The 17,739-nt window shown below is 49.9% G+C and overlaps 2 protein-coding genes across 2 annotated transcripts in view; one reads left to right on the top strand and one right to left on the bottom strand.

Annotated features, from left to right (window-relative positions):
- Positions 1 to 1,787: 1,787 nt before the first annotated feature.
- On the bottom strand, positions 1,788 to 8,930 carry LOC146544855 (uncharacterized). The gene has a single exon (XM_085218770.1). It carries the CDS (start codon positions 8,697 to 8,699, stop codon positions 7,632 to 7,634), a length of 1,068 nt encoding a protein of 355 aa, XP_085074896.1. The 5' UTR covers positions 8,700 to 8,930; the 3' UTR covers positions 1,788 to 7,631.
- Positions 8,336 to 17,739, top strand: part of SPRED2 (sprouty related EVH1 domain containing 2) — a 50,928-nt gene continuing 41,524 nt past the window's right edge. Inside the window, exon 1 of the mRNA XM_085218768.1 lies at positions 8,336 to 8,470. Within this exon, the coding sequence (XP_085074894.1) occupies positions 8,424 to 8,470 (47 nt within the window). The 5' untranslated portion in view covers positions 8,336 to 8,423. The remainder of the gene's footprint in view (positions 8,471 to 17,739) is intronic.

Genomic DNA, 17,739 nt, shown 5'->3' on the forward strand with positions numbered 1-17,739 from the left:
AATTTTGGAGCTTCCAAGATGAATGAAACGTTGCAAATGTTTTCAAACATACCTCAAATATAGGGGGAAAAGACATTCATATCTACAATCTTTGGGGAAAAAAAATGGTTTGAAAATGCCACAGCATCTTGTTGCAATGCCTCTTAAACACAACCCTTTGGTTTGCTATTTTGAAGTGGCATTTTCCATTCAAAAGAGACCTGAAATAAAAGAAAGTGTGAGAAGCAAGAGGGGTGACTAACCTCAAAACAAAACATTGCATTCAGAACATGATTTGGGTTGACCCCAAATAATGCGTTGGGGTTTTTCTCATTTCCCTTGAACAAAACAGAAAAATGGACGTTTATTTCACTTTGACCCAATCCAGTTCTTTTTCTTCTGTTTCCCGGCCCCTGGAGGCTGCTATTATTTTCCTCAGATTTTCCAGGCTCCATGCCTCCCTGCCATGCACTGCATGGACAAACAAGTGACAAGAAATGGAGCCTTATTCTGCTGCTTCAGAGTAAACCTAGACCTCAGGTACCCACTTTTACTCCACGTTAACCTTCCCCATAAGGAGCTAATCAATACTATCGATGCTGCCTGACTCACTAATTTCAGGAGTGCATACAAACCACAGTGCTGATATAGCATTTGTGTACGTGCGAGAAGCAGGCAGGGCAGGGAGAATCTGTTCCTGTTTAATCTTCTCTCTAACTGCTACACGAAGATCTATTCCTAGGGCTCGGTTTCCATGACCCCAGAGCCAAGACAAGCTTTATCAGCACTGGAAGCTGCTGTGTCTGCCGATGGCTGCACACCCCCAAAAACAACAGCTGTGCTGTTGTGCAGCAAAGCTTTCCTCTGCTACAACATCCCCAGATCACATAAAGGCTTGTAAGGTCTCCACCTAACCTATCTCTTTAGCGGCATTACCCCCCTTTCAAGGGCAGCCACGCATCAAGAAAAACACCTTCTTCCTTCCTCCCTCTTTCCCTTTTTCACACTTTTGGTGTTTTTGCATCCTCTTCAGTGGGTTTCCGGCAGTTCCTTCCCACCCCACAACAGACAGGCGTTCTCACTGTACCTGTGTGCACTCTGCCTTTTCCTCCCCGCTTTGTTTCATCTAGAAGATAAGCACAAGCATGCAGAAAACCTGTTCACCGTCTTCAACAGCTGAGATCTCGATGGCATTTTGCCCTTCTGGAGGTCCCACCGGTGGGTGCAACCATGCCTTTTTCAGCCCACCCAAACCTGAAGCTAAGTCTCTCCCAGCACTGGAAGCTCAGTGTTTTTGCTGCAGCTGGTCTCACATTCATTTTCATGTTGCACATCGTTGGTTGGGGAGCCCTCAGCCCAAAAGTCATTGCTTGCTAGGGGCCAAGCCTTGAGTACCCCCAAGAGTTATCACCCCAAGAAGCAGGAGCAGAGCCTGGGGCTGGGGTTACAAGAGCACCTCAGGAGACTCCTGAGGGCCTGATCCAGCTGTCCTCTCCTTCACAGCACAATAACACTTCCCAACACTGGTTCTACTGTCTCCATCACCTGCAAATACACGTGAAAAGACAAAACCAAGCACTCCTTTCCCCACATCCGGCACTGAGGACTACGTGTCAGACAGTGCACGTTCCACCCCAACCAAAAGAGTACATGTATGCATTTTTTTCCTAGTTTAGAAAAGCAAAAAATATTTCTCAGTCTTTTGTTTCAAAAATCACGAGCTCAGGCATTTTTCAGCAAAATATTTCAATTAGAGCTTTATTGTTCTTTTTGTTCTTTTTTTTTTTTCTTTTTATTTAATAAGACAGATTTAGCAAGGGACAGACTCAGCAAGGGACTCAATCAGAATTTATAGGATGCTGTCATGTCCAAGGTGGACACACCTGGGTAGCGAGCAAAGATTTAAGACTTATCTGAGGGCATGGAAGTAAAAAGAACAACATTTCCTTTGGCTCCCATATTCATGGCTTCCAGATTGAGCAGAAGTGCCCTCCTGCAGCAGGCCTGCATGACATGAGACCTGGGAGATGGAGTGCAGATGGGGAGGGCAGGGAGGGAAATGCTGGGGTCTGAAGGACCAGATGGTGTCATACAGGAAACAAAAATCAAAAGAGGAAAAGGGAAAACGTCAACAGCACCTTCCAGTTCAAAACTGCCTGTAACTATTGATCCGCAGATGAAAATGTCAAAAGAGGCAGTGTCTTTTTGCAGACTGCTTTGGTAGTGAGCATTCCCATACTTCTTTCTCCTTGTGAGCTTGGCCAGCATAATTGTGTCAAGCCTGGTAACCCCATGGGTGACTGGCTAACATCTACCACCATGGCACCACTGCAGAGCACCGCACCTCCAAAATGAGCCCAGGGTGCTCTCCAGCCATAGTGTTCCAAGAGAGGGACACCCAAGGTCTGATACTTGAAATGGAGATTGCAAAACCCTTCCTCCCAACAGCAAGTTGTGGATGAGGGTTGTTTCAAATAGAGGTAGAAAAGGAAGGTGACTCCAGCGCCAGGCAGGGGTTTCACAGCCATGCGCATCTCCCAGCCAGAGGGAATTCCACACCGAATGACCATGTGGTGTTTGGGCATCTTTCATGTCACAGTGCAGTTTCCACTACGAACGCATATGCTGCACCCCATTATGGTAAGTGTGCTTTAACTTAGACTTCTGTGATGCAACATCCTGAGAAGTGCATTTCGAATTGAAAAGGCGGATGGTTCTAGACACAAAAGGCACAAATATGATACCACAAAACACTTTCTGAAGGGCGTGCCTTCTTCAAAAACACCTTCTTTAAAAAGACTAACATTCAGAGAGATGGCGTGTGCCTACAGTCATTATTATAATAATAACAAAAAAGTAGGGGGGAAGCGTTGTAATTAGGAATCTAAGTCTAATTCTTTATCCAAGTTCCATGTTGGCACAAGTGCAAAGGAAAGGGCTCTTGTTTAGGCAGCAAAAAATATCTATAGGTGAAAACACATCTTTGGATTGTGAAAAAAAAAAATGTGTTTCATCTTTATGGAGATATTTTAAAACTTGGAAATCGAGATGTAAGGAATTTTTTCCTAGGGTGGCAATGCAGACTGGAGCACATTCACTCAGGCAGCACCAGGCAAAAGATTAGAGCCATGTACAGTCTGATTGAGCGGCTCCACAGCACAGTGCTGTTTTAATCCATGCTGATATAAACCACGGGAAGAAAAGAAGTAGTGTGGTATTTAGCCTGAAACATTCAATGATTCCAAAATTCTCCTAAGTTTGGAGTCATTCTGGTACTTCTCGAAAATCTGTTGGGTAGATTTCTGTTCTTTTCGGTATGAAATTGCAGAGAGGGTTTTAGGTGATTAAACAGTTGCAGCCCAGTGCTGAGACATGTGCAAAGGAGCACTGGGACTCCAGCTCCAGCAGAGGTTTTCTTGTCCTCCTGGTGCTCCCGAGGTTGACTGGTACTGCTGACTCCTGGGCATTTCTTTATCCCTCATTTCTCCTGCTCTTCTCCTTACCAAACGGTGTGGGAGATATGAGTGACAATCAGCATATGACACCTTATGTTAAGCCATGTATCGTTTATGACCACAGTGAGAAAATGCTGTACGATGAAATTTAAGGGCCAAAATCTGGATTGCAATCTCCCAGGCCTTTGATCAGTTTGCTCAAGTCTTGAAAGAGAGATTCCATGTGCATTACTTCCTTGGAACCAGAAGACCCAAATCTCCTCAGAGCAGAAGCTGATTTATAAGCAGCTTTCCAAAGTCACCGCTATCCAGAGCACTTTGTGTGGCAATAAACTGAGTAGTGCAGCAATGATTTTGGTACAGAAAGCAGCCATTATATACTAGGCAATGCATATAGGGTATGGAAGGAACACACCTGGAAGGAGAGAAGCAGCAAGGAGAGAAAAATAAAGGAGGGTCTCAGATTCTGCAATAGGTCTATTGAAGGCAAAACCATGACAGCAGTGGGGCTGAACCAGGCAGCAATGGAGCCACGTGCCTCCCTCCTCCTGCACAAACCACCCCTCCGGCCATCCTTTGCAAAGCTGCAGCCAAACAATAATCACGTGGCAGAAGTACGTGCAGGAGGGGATGAAGTTCTCTCTTCCTAAACACAGCTTTCAGCACACCCATTTAAGTGTAAATGCTAGGGTTTATAGACTTCAAGAGAAAAACAGAATCAAAGGCAAATGGTTACCTGCCATGGACCTAGGAGGTCACCTTCATAATCCCTGAAACATAAATCAAATAAACTAAATTCTTCCCAGGATGAAAACAAAGCCTGTTTTCCACAATAGCTTCCATCTGCAGTTTTTCAGCAAATTCTGGATATTCTTCTGCCGCAACCCTTCAATTGAACGAACTTCAATTTGCACTTTTAGCACAGGGATATAACAGCAGGAAGAATGAAGGCAGCCCTTTGGTGGCTACTTTGGCACACCGGTGCCTTGGGTTATTTCACTTTGCTGGCCCATGCCTTGAGTTGTTTTGCTTTGCTGGCCTGAAGCTCCCATCCTCTGGACTTGCAATTGCAGGCTTCGTTCATCACACCAGCAAGCGCTGCTGGAGATGTCACTGGCTGTAAGTGCAAGAGGTTGCAACCAGCTCCTGCAAAAGGCAGCACTTAACAACACCCAGGGAGCAGGGCTGCGCGTCCCCATTCCATGTAGGCAGAGCTGGAATACATACCAAAGCACATGTGCCACCCCAAAAGACTTGTGTGGGGTGACTAATTACTTTTTCTCTTTAGAAGTGGGCAGGGAAGCATAATGTGTTCACGATTACAAGGACATAAAAGCAGCCTGTGATTATTTTTCATGGGAATTCTCGGGAGCGGCGATGCAGGTGTCTCAGAGGATAGCAGGGCCAGGTATTGCTCTCTGTGGGATGCTGACCTGCCCTCCCTGCCTCCTCATTGTGTGCTGTGGCCTTCCTTATCCCAACCAGAGCCATCCCATAGCAAGTGGAGCTCCCCAGGAACTTACCTCCTGGCCAATACCCTATGGAGTGTACCACCCCAGATGGGCCAGAATGGGATGAACCCCCCACCAGAGCTGCTCAGGCACTCAGCCAGGACCCTCTAAATTTGGCTATAGGAAAGCGACTTTCTCAAAGTCAGCCCATGACGGATCCAGGCATAACTCAAATAATCCCTCAGGAGGGGAAGAATAGATGAACACAGCTCCGGAGTCTTCCCCAGATCCACCCATTTCTGTGCTCTCTGAAGGCAGATCATTTGGCATCTGTTTGTTTGGCTCCCGTGAGACTTTGGAAACAGCTGTAGCATAAACGCAGAAAGCTCCCAAGGGTAGAAAGGCATCCGAGGGAAGGTAGCCCTTCCCTGGTGCCACCACAGCCCGATTTTAGAACTAACCCCAGGACTTCCAGCAAATCAGTGGAGCAGTTGTGCACACTTCTCTCTGGATGCAAAGGGGCAGTGAACAACTGAAAGCAAAGCTCTGCCCACCCTGGGAGTGCTGCTTTCTGAATTCACCGGGTCTATTTTGGGGTGTGGGAAGGAGGCTGAAGCACTGAACACCAGATCAGAGCAGTTTCCTGCTATCTGCACCGCAAAGACAATGTGTCATGTGCTCGAGAGATTAGAATTTGGGTTTTGTTATCATCCCTTCTATCAAAAGGAAGTTATGCACACAAAGGAAACACCAAAGCAGCATGAAAGGAGGGCTATAAATCATTTACTGCTGAATGCTAAGAGGACGACAGAGAACCCAATAGGAAAGCAAGGGTTTTGAAAAGCCCCCTTTAACTCATAGCCACTACATTTCAACAACCCTTACTTTTATTTTGGGAGAGGCTGAAAAAGAGTGCATGGTTTCAGAACTCAGAAAGCAGTGGGTTTGTTTTGGGGTAAAGCAACCAGTTTGGCAGTGAGGATCCCTTTCTGCCCGCTCGTTTTGGTCTTGGTGTCCCTCAAAATAACCTCCTGGGAAGAGTGCAGTCATTGCAAGTCATTTCTGCAGCTCTTACATTCTGAGCTGTTGCAACAGGGGAAAAAAAATGGGCATAGATGTGGCACTGAGGGACATGGATAGTGGGCATGGTGGGGATGGGTTGGCGGTTGGACTAGATGATCTCAGAGGCCTTTTTTATGGTTATTGTTGCCTTTAAAATACGATTGCTGCTCAGAAAAATGATTGGGTGAGGGGTAGTCATCAGGAGGATGGTGTGATTCAGGGCTGCCAACTTCTACTCTTCCCTCATTGCAAGTCACAGAGTGAGTCAGTGGAAAAGGCACTGAAATCAGTGCGGTCACCAAGGTGCCAGCGCTCATATGGGGGCTCCTACACCAGCAGTGTAGGAGTCTCCAGCCCAGAGGGGATACGTTGTCAAGGCAAGAATGTAGGAAGGCAATGGCAAGCCTGCATTGCAAGCTCTGCTATGCCAAATCCTAGTGCTTCTCACCCTAAATCGGTGTCAGCTGAAGGTATAGGAGTCCGTGGGGAAGTCTATTTCCTGCTCAAATGTCTTCACATCTAGTTCTCTGCAACTGCTAAAATACTGCCTTGCACAAGGAACTTCCCATTCAAACATAAAGTGCAGAATATTCACAGCATGCAAATCATTAGTCTTGAAGCTCTGCCACCAACAGCTAATTAACTGGAGGTGCTGTAATGATCACATCTCGGGGAAAGGCTGTATATGAGCAGTGCACGAGCAGAAGTCGCCCCTTGGCGAGCTGTTCCATTCAGAAAAAAGCAGTCATTCTGCAAATGCTGCTCAGAGGAACCAGTGTGGTAACCTGTACAATTGGAACGTACCATGCAATTCTTGCCCATACAAACAGCATATATGCAATCATAAGAGGGTTGCGAAGTGAGATGAATGGATCATTTAGCAGCACCCAAATTAGCATGTGAGTGAAAGCAGAGATCAAATGTGAGATCTTGCAAATCCACAGGAAGTGACTCAAGAAACGAGATCGGGTAAACCTTCAGCTGCCGTGTTGGGAAGGGTGGCTGCTCACCACTGGGATGTGAAATACACTCTAAGCACTGGGACCAGAATGCCAACGTCCCAGCACCAACAGCAAGGCACACACCCTAGTCCTGCTCAGCGGGACGTGCATTACCATGATCTTTTAGAGATGGGATTTTAGTGATGGGATTGTCCCCCTGCTGTGGCTCTGCAGGAGGCAGCAGCTACATGCCGTGCTCACTGCATCACACGTATCCATGTGATGCTGCAGCTGAACGCTGAGGTCTTAAGCATGGAGTTAATGAGGAAGTTAGGAGCCTGTGTAATCCCAGCATCATTTGGAGAGAAAAAAAAAAAGGCAGGGAAGCCCCCAGCCATGAAAACCTAACACGGTGAGACCACCACAGCCATGGTCCTGGTCCCACCTCTGAAGGATGCACTGCTTCTCCTCAGGGTAACCGCCCTACAGGCATTGGAGCTTGCAGGGGCTCTCGCCTCCACCATGCTGCTGGCATGCAGTCCACCCAGTTTTTCCAAGTTTTCACTTCTGTTCCTGAAAAGAGAATTGATGCCGTCCGAAAGCCGCGAGTGCAGCAGCAGACATCTTCCCAACGAGGTGGAGAGGCCGAGAGCGGGACAGACAGGTCTGCCGGGACTGCTGGGCGGCAGCAGAATCATACATCGCCCACAGACACCTTGGGCCTCATCACGAGGCTACGGGCCTCATCCCGCACCCACGGCGGGCTTTCCACTCGCCCCGACGCCTTTCGGCACACGCCAACCAGGCTTACGCGCCTCCTGAAGCAGCGCCTCGCGGGTAAGGCCCCGGCACGAGGGGTCGGCGCTCCATCGACCGCGATCGGGGCCGGGCTGCGGGAGCCGGGCGGGGCGGGGCGCGGGGGGCGAGGCGAGGGGAGCGGCCGCACCCCGCCGCCTGCGTTGCGCTGCGGGGCTCGGGGGGCCGGGCCGGGGCGGACCGCGCCGCCGCGGGGGAGGCGCCAGCAGCGGCCGCGTCCCCTCCTTCCTCGCCGCCGCCGCGGCTCCCTCCCTCCTTCCCTCCCTAGGTCCGGCGCTGCCCTGCCCGCCGCCGCTCGGCAGCGCCGCCGCTTCCTGCCGGGCCCCCCCCTCCCTTCTCCGCCGCCGCCCGCGGCGCCCCGCCATGGCGTGAGCGCGGCCATGGGGCTGGCCCGGCGCCGCCGCCTGCCCCCGGGCGCTGCGCCGCTCCCCCGGGCCCGAACCCCGCGCCGCCGCCGCCGCCGCCGCGCCCCCGCGGCGCCCTCCCCGCCGCCGCCGCCGCCGCCTCCCCCGGCCGCCGCCCGCCGCCCAGCGCGGCCGTAGCGCCGCCGGACCGCTCCCCCCGCCCCGCCCCGCCTCAGCCTCCCGCGCCGCCGCCGTCCGTCGGGCCCGGCCCGGCCCGGCGCGGCCGCCAGCCCCGGCCCCGCCGCGGCGCGGCCTCCCCCGCCATGTGAAGCGCAGGAAGATGCGGAGGCGCAGCCCGGCCGCCCGCGGCGAGGGATGAGCCGAGACGGGGAGAAGATGACCGAGGACGCCTACCCAGACGAGTGAGCGGGGGCGGACGGGCGGGCTGGGGGGGGCTCTCCGCATGTGTATGTGTGTGTTTGGGGAGGGGGGGGCCGCTCCGTCGCCCCGCTCGGAGCTCGCCCCGGTACCCCCCCACCCGCGGACGGACGGACGGACGGACGCACGGACACGCGCGTGCGTGAGCGCGCGGCCGCCCGCCCGCACATCCGCCGCCATTTCGCGCTCCCCCCGGGCCGCGCTCATTTGCATACCGCATCTTCATTCATAAAAAAAAAAAAAAAAAAAAAGGAGAGGAAAAAAAATTAATAATAAAAAAAAATTCCTCACACCGCGACGTGTGTGGGTGAAGGGGACTCCAACCTCTTCCTTCTCCCTTCCCCCATCCAAAAAAAATTATACATTTTTTTTGTTGGGGGGGGGGAAGGAGGTGGGATTCGGCCTGCAGCGTGGGGGCGGCTGTGCCCCCGGGGCTCGGAATTTTTTAGTGACTTTTTTTTTTTTTTTCGGGGGGGGGTCGGAGCCCCGCCCCGGCCGCCGTTTTGTGAATAGGAGGCGGCCGTCACATGACGCCGCATTCATAAATCCGGTCACCGGCGGCCGCCGCGCTCGGAGGGCCCCCCCACCCCCACATCCCGGGGCCCGCGTGTGCGGGGAGCGGCTCTCAGACACCCGATCCTTCTGTAAAGCCCCCACTCGAATAAACGGCGGTGCGATGTGTGAAGGTTGTGGTGCAGAGCTGTGGGCTCGGACCCCGTGCGCTCTCATCCCCAGTTTTGCCTTGAGGGTTTTATGACAGCCGGGAAAAGGAGGCACTGAGCACAGTGCTGGGTGGGTTCCAGCTGCCGTGGGGGGTTTGGGTGCTGTGGGTGTGTGTGGGGCCGGCACCCATAGCATTGGAAACGGTAACTGGCCGAGGAAATGGCCTCTGCCTGCAACGCTTGTGTGAGGAGGAGTGGTGGTTGGGGCACCTTGTAGCAAAGAGGCTGTAAAGCCGCGTTTTTGCGTCGCTTCTGACATTGTGGTTCTTTTGAAGTCAGCACAGTTCTAACAGGAGAAGCTGGGTTTCTGCTGCTGCTGCGTAGCAGGATGGGAGGTGCGGTGGGCTCGCTTCCAGCAGACCCCTCGGAGGGCTCACGGTTCCCTCTCCGATGGCATGGCACAGAGGTGGCTATGTGCAAAGCCGGCGGCTGCTGAGGGATGTGGGGACAGCTTGCTGGTTGGGACAGCTTGCTGGTTGGGCTAGATGATCTTAGTGGTCTTTTCCAAACTTAACGATTCTATGATTGCACCCGTGCCCCAGGCCTGCGCTTGCCACCCCGTTGGGTGGGTACTGGGGCAAAGGACACTCTGCATTGCAAGTGGAGGCTGTGTCAGAGCTGCTGCCCTGATCCCTGTGCTGCTGTGGGTACCGCTCCTTCCCGGCCCTTCCCTGCGCTGATGGATAGCACTGCTGCAGGTGACTCATGCGCCGTCCTTCCTGGCGGCGGTGGGTGATGTTTTTCAATCTACGTGGTGTTAGAAGAAATAAGGACGGGCCCTCTCCATAAGTTTGCTTGGGCTGTCGGAACAACGGCAGCATCGCGTGCTATTTGCCCCAGATATCTGGCTTTGATTTGCATAGCTCTTCTCGTTCCACCGAGTGCACTGTGAACAAATGTTAACAGGCAGATTACAGACGAAGCGCCGCAGCCAGCTTGTATTTAAAATCAGTGCGTTGTCTTTTTCCCCATCATTGGCTTTTTTCATTTTGCTTGGGGAGCTTTTCTACCATATTTAGAGTGTTTGAACCATTTGATGAAACCAAAGAGGAGCGAGATGAGGCTCTGGCTGCCCAGGCTCCTTCACGACTGCACCATTTCTGATCGATACCCAGAGGTCGATTTGTCATTGCTGGAGGATGCCTCGTTCTGCCCCCTGGGCTGCATGCTGCCAGAGACCGGGCGATCGGCCGGCGTGTCGCGGCTGTATTTCTGGCTGCGAGTGGGAGGATTCAGCTGAATCGGAAGGCATAAAATGATTCAGTTACGCCCGAAGGCGGCCGCAGCACATCATTACGATGCAGGCTTCCAAGAAAGTCACAGGAAGTAATTAAATGGAAAAGGTCAGAGAATGAGGAAGTGTCGCTCCGCGGCGTTTCGGGATGGAGCTGGGAGCCCTGTGCCGGAGCTGGGGTGGGAGCTGGAGGCATGGCTGTGGCAGTGAGCTTCTTCCTTCCAGCAAAGGGCATGGAGCTGAGCTGCTCCCCGGATCCCACCTCCTTCCATGGCTGCTTCAAGCACTCACCCCGCCGACGTAGCAGTTTACCCTTTACACTGAATTTTTTTTCCCCCCCATTTTGCCCGTTACTACTGATTTTTTGCTGTCATAAGCCGTCCATTCAGTTAGCTGTGTTTTTTTTTCCTTTTCTTTCAAGCTTGAGCCAGGGAGAAAGGCATGGGACATACTTTGTGTCATGACATTATTGCTCGCAAATAGGACAGGAAATGAAGGGTTGCCAAAATATAACTGTTTATTTCTTGGCCTGAAAACACGGCTGTTTAAAATACTACATGTAAGTAGCTGCTTTGTTCGGTTACTTGGAGAACTTGCTGTTTCTAAGGGAATAATAGGTCTATCGGATGGAAAAAGGGAAAGAAAGAAAAAAAAAAAAAAAAGAGCAACCCTTTCTGCTTCTGTCTTGGAAACAAGTTAAAAGCAGCTGTAGAAGATAGAGAGATTTCGGTGAGGGTTTAGTTGGTTCACGTGGAGAGAGATCTGGGGAAGAGGATTGCACTTCAGCCCAAACCCTCAGAAAACCCCAATCCTGTTTTTGGCTCAGGGAAACCTAAAAAACTCGCCTTTGGGCCAGAAAGTGGGTTTTTCAGCCAGAAGCAGCGGTGATGGATGGTGCTCGCCTGTGGCATGGATGCAGCCGGGAGCTGCTTCGACCTGTTTCTGCATCGCGTTGTAATCTCGATCTGGCACACCCTCTAGCGTGGGTTAAAAGGTGGCTTTATCTACCCGCTTAATTAAATCCCGAGGCTGCAAACAAAAGCACATTGCGCAGCGGAGGCTCTTCCTTAACGTGGACTTGCTTGGCTGGTAGCTGGCTTGAAACCACAAAATTGTTTCCTTGGGGCCACCAAACCGCAGGGAGATGGTGGTGGTTGTCATTCTTCAGGACCCAGGGTGGAAGGCAGGAGCTCAGGAAAGAGAGGCAACGTCACCGCCGGCTCAGTCCCTCCATCACATACATGCTGGTATGCTTGAAGAATTGATAAATTCAATTCACTTTCCTCCAGCAGAATTAGAACAAACGGTCCTGTGGAGATACTGAACCTGGGAGAGATATGCTTGTCAAGCTCTGGATATTGTTGTTGTTCTGTGCAGGGTGCTGGATCCCAAAAGAAGTGTCCCTGCTGCTGAATTCCACCTGTTGGATGGCTTCACTGGGGTTCTGCAGAAGTTCTGCAGATGCTGTGGCTCACTGGCTGAGGTGCACTATGTACATTCCCAGCTGCTGAAACCAGCTTTGGCTGCAGGAATTGTTCCTTTCACCGAGTCCATTGAAAAATGTGCTTCGTTTTCTTTCTTCTTCCTCTTTTCTCCTGCTTTCTTAACACTAGAAGATGATCCTTCTCATGAGAGATGCTCAGGGGAAGAGAGGACAGAAATTAGTAAAATCATAAGTACAGCTCTAGATACTGCACTGATGATACATGCCTTCTTCAGTATGCAGAGTGTTTGGTTTTTTGGAAGACTTAATGCTCCTGAAGAAGCATGGAAATGAAAATAAAAGTAGCTGGATGGTTTGTAGTATGAGGATACAACTACCTTGCTTCTGCCTGTGTGCAGTTGCAGGAGGCTCTCTGATGTGTCAGTTGTCAATGGAAGGAGCACAGAACTCATTATGGATGGGATCAGCATGTTGGTACCTGCGTGCATCACATCTGTGCTCCGTGCCTCTCCTCCTTAAGTCAAACAAGCAGCTGAAGCGCAATGCTGGCTGCCTTGCACAACAGAAGTAGGTGCTTCCCCTTAAAAGCAAGCTGTGTTTTATCAAAAACAGTATTACAAAGTGTGCTTTCAGGGCCTCAAAGATATGTGTGCCAACAGCCAGCAGGTTTTACCTGTTGCAGGAGGTTTCGGGGAGATTTATCCCAAGTTATTATTTTTGTCTCCAATCTCCTTGTTCTTAGGCTCTTTGAATAACTTTCTTTGACTTTCTTCACTTGCAACTCGCACTTCAAGGACTGTTTTGGTTTTATTTCCCCCCCTCTTTGTTCTCAACTCCTACGTGTGCTGTAATCAGAGGAGAGATCTTGAGGCTGTCAGCTGAGCCCAGTAGCTGATGGCTATTCCATCAAGGAAGGAAATTTCTTCCTACTGGCAAATGTGGGGAGGAGTTGCAGGGCTCCAGAGCAAAGCTCTTGTTTCATGTGTATGTATTAAACATCCTTCCAGAAGTAATGGTAGGACAGTGTACATCTCTCAAGGAACAGAATTGTGTTTCTTGCAGGTAGCAAGTACATTTTCCTCATTTATTTTATTTTTTTTTAACAAGAAGGTCACTCTCATCTCTCTTCTGCTAATGTGTGGGAAGTGTGCATCGATATCTCTGAGAAATGTGCTGTAAAACCTGATGGTGTTTTTTGATGTAGGCCATGGGGGAGAAAGGCCACGGTGCAAATGTGTGCTTGTAGGGGCCCGTGCTGCTCTGTGGGGACACATGCACGTTGTGCACATGTGCTCAGATCCCAAGGAAATCCAAAATTAGGCTTTAATTGTGTTGTGCATCTGTCCTGTGTGGCTACCTTTTGCAGTCCCTAGGCCATTCATGCTTTTATTTATTTGTTAACTCACTTGCTGGTGGAGGAAGGCTGTTTGGGAGGACAAAGAAATCTATCGTGTCTGCTCATACACGTCATTTTAGGAGAGGTTTCCCTTCTCTCAGTGTGCCGTGAGATGTATGGGCAGTGCTGGCAGCTGGGATGCCTGCTGTGGGTCCCTGCAGTGAGAGATGCTGCCCCAAAACCACCCATCACTGTCTTGTACTGGACACAAGCCAGGGTCTCAGCTCAACCTCCGTGTGCTTTATTTCTTCTGCCGACATGCCTAAACACTCCCACCTGGCTTCTAAGTTCTCATAAAGCCAGCTGGCTGCTTACGTGGCTTGGGAGTAGAAAGGTATGCCCCCAAGCTTATAGATATAAATGTGTGTGTGTGCTTGGGCCCCTTTTTTGCGGATCTGTGCAGGAGTGTGCTATGGGGCCAAGGAAGGAACAACTTATCCAGCTGGGGACACGGGAGGTGCTTTTGTATTTTCCTCAAGTCAAGGGGATGCAGTAAGGAGTTACTGGAAGATGCAAGCGAGGTTGAGGAGTAAACTCAGCTGCTGCCGCAGGGCTTCTGCATCTGGCATTGCAAGTTGTTTACAAACAGTCTGGTTCTTCAAAATTACATGGAGATCTGAGAGAATCAACGGGGCTTCTCCAAAGCATGCTTGTAGTTTATTTCAGCTGTTTACTTCAATTTTGTTCACAGAACCAGAGAAAGGTTGAAGTAGGAAGGCACCTCTGGGTCAATCAGACCCAACCCTGCTCCAGCAGAGCCACCCAGAGCAGGGTGTCCAGGGCTGTGCCCAGGGCCGTGTCCAGGCAGCTGCTGAAGTTCTCCAAGGATGAGACCCCACAGCCTGCTGTGTGCCTGGCTCTGTCCTCTTTGTACACGTCAGTGGATCCCCTTGAGGCCTTCTCCAAGCTGCTCATCTCTCTCAGCCTCTGCTCACAGGAGATGTGCTCCCGGCCCTTGGTCATCTTAGTGGCCGTCTATTGGGCTCACCAGTTTGTCCATGTCTCTTGTACTGGGGGGCCCACAAGTGGCCACTGGACTTCAGTTCAGTCCTTTAACACAATTCCTTTGACACATAGGCCTTTGCATCTCCCCACTGTTCGTCCATACTGCCTGGATAGGGCCTACAGATGGAAGTCTAGCAGCTGGATGGGAGGTGAGAGTTTAAACCCTCAGAGCATTTCAGTGCCATGGGTCCTCGCCATACCAGAGAGCTAGGGAGCAGTGAGTGTTCCTTGTGTGCATCAGCATCATTGAGCTCAGGTTAAATCCACCATGCTCCAAACTGTGCCTGCAGCAGGAGAAACCTCAGACAACTGGATACGGGAAGATGCTGTGACCTTGTAAAATATGCCAAATTTCCTCTGGTGGGGGAAAGAGCCAGGTTCAGCATCTCTGTCAGACAGCAATGCATATCCCTGCATTTCAGAGCTGGTAGGCTTGGCCTTTTTAAAGCACAGGTATAAATTACATTACATAAAAACCACTGAAACTTCAGTGATGCGTGTTGGGTTTTGTTGTGCTGTGTTTTTTGCTGTTTTTTAACATTGATGAAATTACAGCAAAAACTATCACTGAAGGCTTGTGGTGCTGCCAACATAATTAATTCTTAGCTGCTAGTTGGCATGGGAGGTGTTAGGTTGGTTGCAGCCAGTCCTTGCTGTACGTCTTGCTGCTGGATGTGTGCAGTTGGGTGGCTGTGAGGGAGTGCTGAAATAGAGAATCCCAGTGTTTACACTGCCTCAAAGACCTGCTGCTTTTAGAAAGATATTTGGTGTTCAGTTGATGTAGAAAGAAAACCTAGTGCCAAGCTTGCTTTCTGTGGTTAAAATCACTAATAAAAGGCTGCAGGGTCATTAACCACTAGAGCTGCTTAGGAGAAAAAAAAACCTTGCTTTTTTTTTTTTTCCCCTTTATTTTTCTGTAACAATTTAGTGTTTGGGGATGTAGTACAGTGTAAGAGTTCAAATGTTAAATGGCTGGAAGCTTATTAAGGAATGGTGAAGACGAGCTTTTTTCGCTTGTTGTCTGAAGGAAGCGGTGTAGAAAGCTCAAATAGCTTGCTGTGAAACTAACAAAGGAGGGAGAGAAAGGAATCTAAATTTGTTTTAAAGGTGCGCTTGAAAAAAAAAATTACTGTAAGTTCTGCGGACAAGGATGACATGCAGACTTTTCCAGGAGAATCATGCCAACAGGAGCTGTCCCTCTTCCCTTGCTCCCATGGCTGGGGAAGCTCAGGGTGCCAGTGAGACCCCCACATCCCGTGTGCTCTGGGAGCCTCTGGGTGGGGGCTGGGGGGAGGCAGGCCGGGGAGGAGCCGGAGGCGTGTGCAGAGCAGGAAGTTCTAGAAATACCCTCTGTAAACACTGCATCCTGCAGGAAGGGCGCCCGAGACCAAATAAACCGTTTCCCCCTCTCTTTCTACATACGCACAAACTCTACGGCTTCGGAGGAGCCTGTCGGATTGGTGATGTGTCTCTTTATAGAGAGCCTTGGCCAAGTTAGGGGATAAAACTTCCTGGGTCAGCAGGCTTGTTCATCACGATGAGTTCCCATTTTTGGTTAAAATGCTTGAAAACACAGCGGTGCATGACTTGGAGCAGAAGCAGGCAGGGGGAGGTGGGCACTTTGTCCACTCGATTTGATGCAGAAGTACAGAGGGTTCTTCCCCACCTTAATAGTGTGTGTGTGTGTGTTTGCGTGTGCAGAAATGGCTGACAAGCAGGAGGGAAAGGGGGGGCAGAGCAGAAAGAGCCTCTTGCTGCTTGGAATTGAACTGCAAAAGGATTTGTAGCTTGCTGGGACTGTCCTGGCACAGTGCTGTGCTAGGCAATGCTAAAATACCTACAGCTGCAACATGAACTTCTGTGTTTGCACACTAAAAATACTCTTGCTTTTCTCCTGGTTTTTGATGCTAGGTCCTACAAATGCTTGTGTATCCAGAGGCCGAGATGTGGCTGAGGTCTTCCATCCAGCTTCGGGGTTGGTTACTCTAGTGCACAGCTTCAAAATCACAGCCCATGAATGCAAAAGAAAAAAAAAAAGAAAAAAGAAGACTTAAAAATTCTGCTACCACCCATTCATTCAGCTTCATTTTGCAGGCAGATCTTTAAAGAAGGTCACCAAAGTAAATCTCCAGAGAGGGCAGAAAAGACCCTTTTCTACCTCAAGCTCCTGTAAGTAGCAAAAAAGGCTGTTCCCCAAAATCAACAGCCATGTAAATTATTCCAGAAATGCAGTACAGGCAGCTTAAAGATATTTAAATTGAGGCATAAAAAGCTCTGAATGACACATCCTATTTAGTAGGAAATATTTCTACTGACTATTGCTGGTAAGGCTTTTTTTTTCCTTCTCCTTCTGTGCTCTATCTCTAAGGAAGTGTGGGCTACTTTTATCAGAGTATTGGTGGAATAGCTTCCCCAACCTTTCATAAGGTCGGATAAAAAAACAAACACTCCTCCTCATGGGAAGGAAGGGATGGGGAAAGAAGGGTGTTTTGTGTACACTTTCCCATTCATATTTTAAAAGGTAAATATATAAACTTCTGGAGCCAGAGCCGCCTAGCTTATGCAATTGTACGAGCTGAGAACAAGAAGCTTAATTGCTTTCTCAGTGCTGACTTAAAGTGGAAAAGGAGTGAGTGCTTGCTGCTCTGCTGCTGCTTTGGTAGACAAAATGTGCATCAAGGTCTCTGGTGACTTCAGTGATATGGTGACTGAGTGCTGACTGCAAGCGTACGTAGGGTTTGCATGTTGATTGGGCGGAGATGACGCAGTGAACTTTGTGTTCCTGTGCTTAAATTTTGAGATTTCAATGAAACACAACTTCTGTGGAGGCTTTGTCTTAAGAAAAAAACAGTTAAATATTGTTAGACCGTTTCCCTCTTTTGCTTCCTCTCTGCTGCAGGAATGGAAGGAATAATTTTTTGTGAGACTGTTTGCAAGGTTGTGATTCTGCCTTTCCAAAAACGCTTGACCACAAGCCAAACAGCTAGATCCAGCACTTCCACATGGATGTATTTGGTAGGAAAAGAGTTGGTCTGATTTATTGCTTAGGGTACGAGTGGTTGAGGTGGGACTAGAAATTAGTCTCTCCACTCAGACCTTCTCCAGATGGTTCTCCTCCACTCAAGGTAAGCCCTGGTTACCTTTCTGTGCTGTAGATATTTAAAGCAGTCAGAATTTTTTGTCCAACTCTCCTAACCTTGGGCGTGCAGCAGGCTGTCTTCCACAGTTCCCTTCTTTGTATGAGAAGGGAAATGCCTAAAACCCAGTAATGCCCGAGCGTCCGTGGAACTGGTGACAAACAAACCCAAATTAATGGCCGTAGCACAGGATAGCCGCCTCCTCTCTGGAGAGCACTTTTGCAGCTGCAGCAACTGCTTTTACCCTGTACACAAAAGAGAGAAAAGCATCGGCATCATCCTTGGGCTTGGCGTGTTTTGTCTCTGGTGGGATTC

This window comes from Meleagris gallopavo, chromosome 2 (genome assembly GCF_905368555.1).
Source record: "Meleagris gallopavo chromosome 2, MGAL_WU_HG_1.1, whole genome shotgun sequence".
NCBI classification, from domain to species: Eukaryota; Metazoa; Chordata; class Aves; order Galliformes; family Phasianidae; genus Meleagris; species Meleagris gallopavo.

Bases quoted from the DNA above. Each gene is read 5' to 3' on its own strand.
- LOC146544855 (XM_085218770.1), bottom strand. From the start codon at position 8,699: ATGCAAATGAGCGCGGCCCGGGGGGAGCGCGAAATGGCGGCGGATGTG.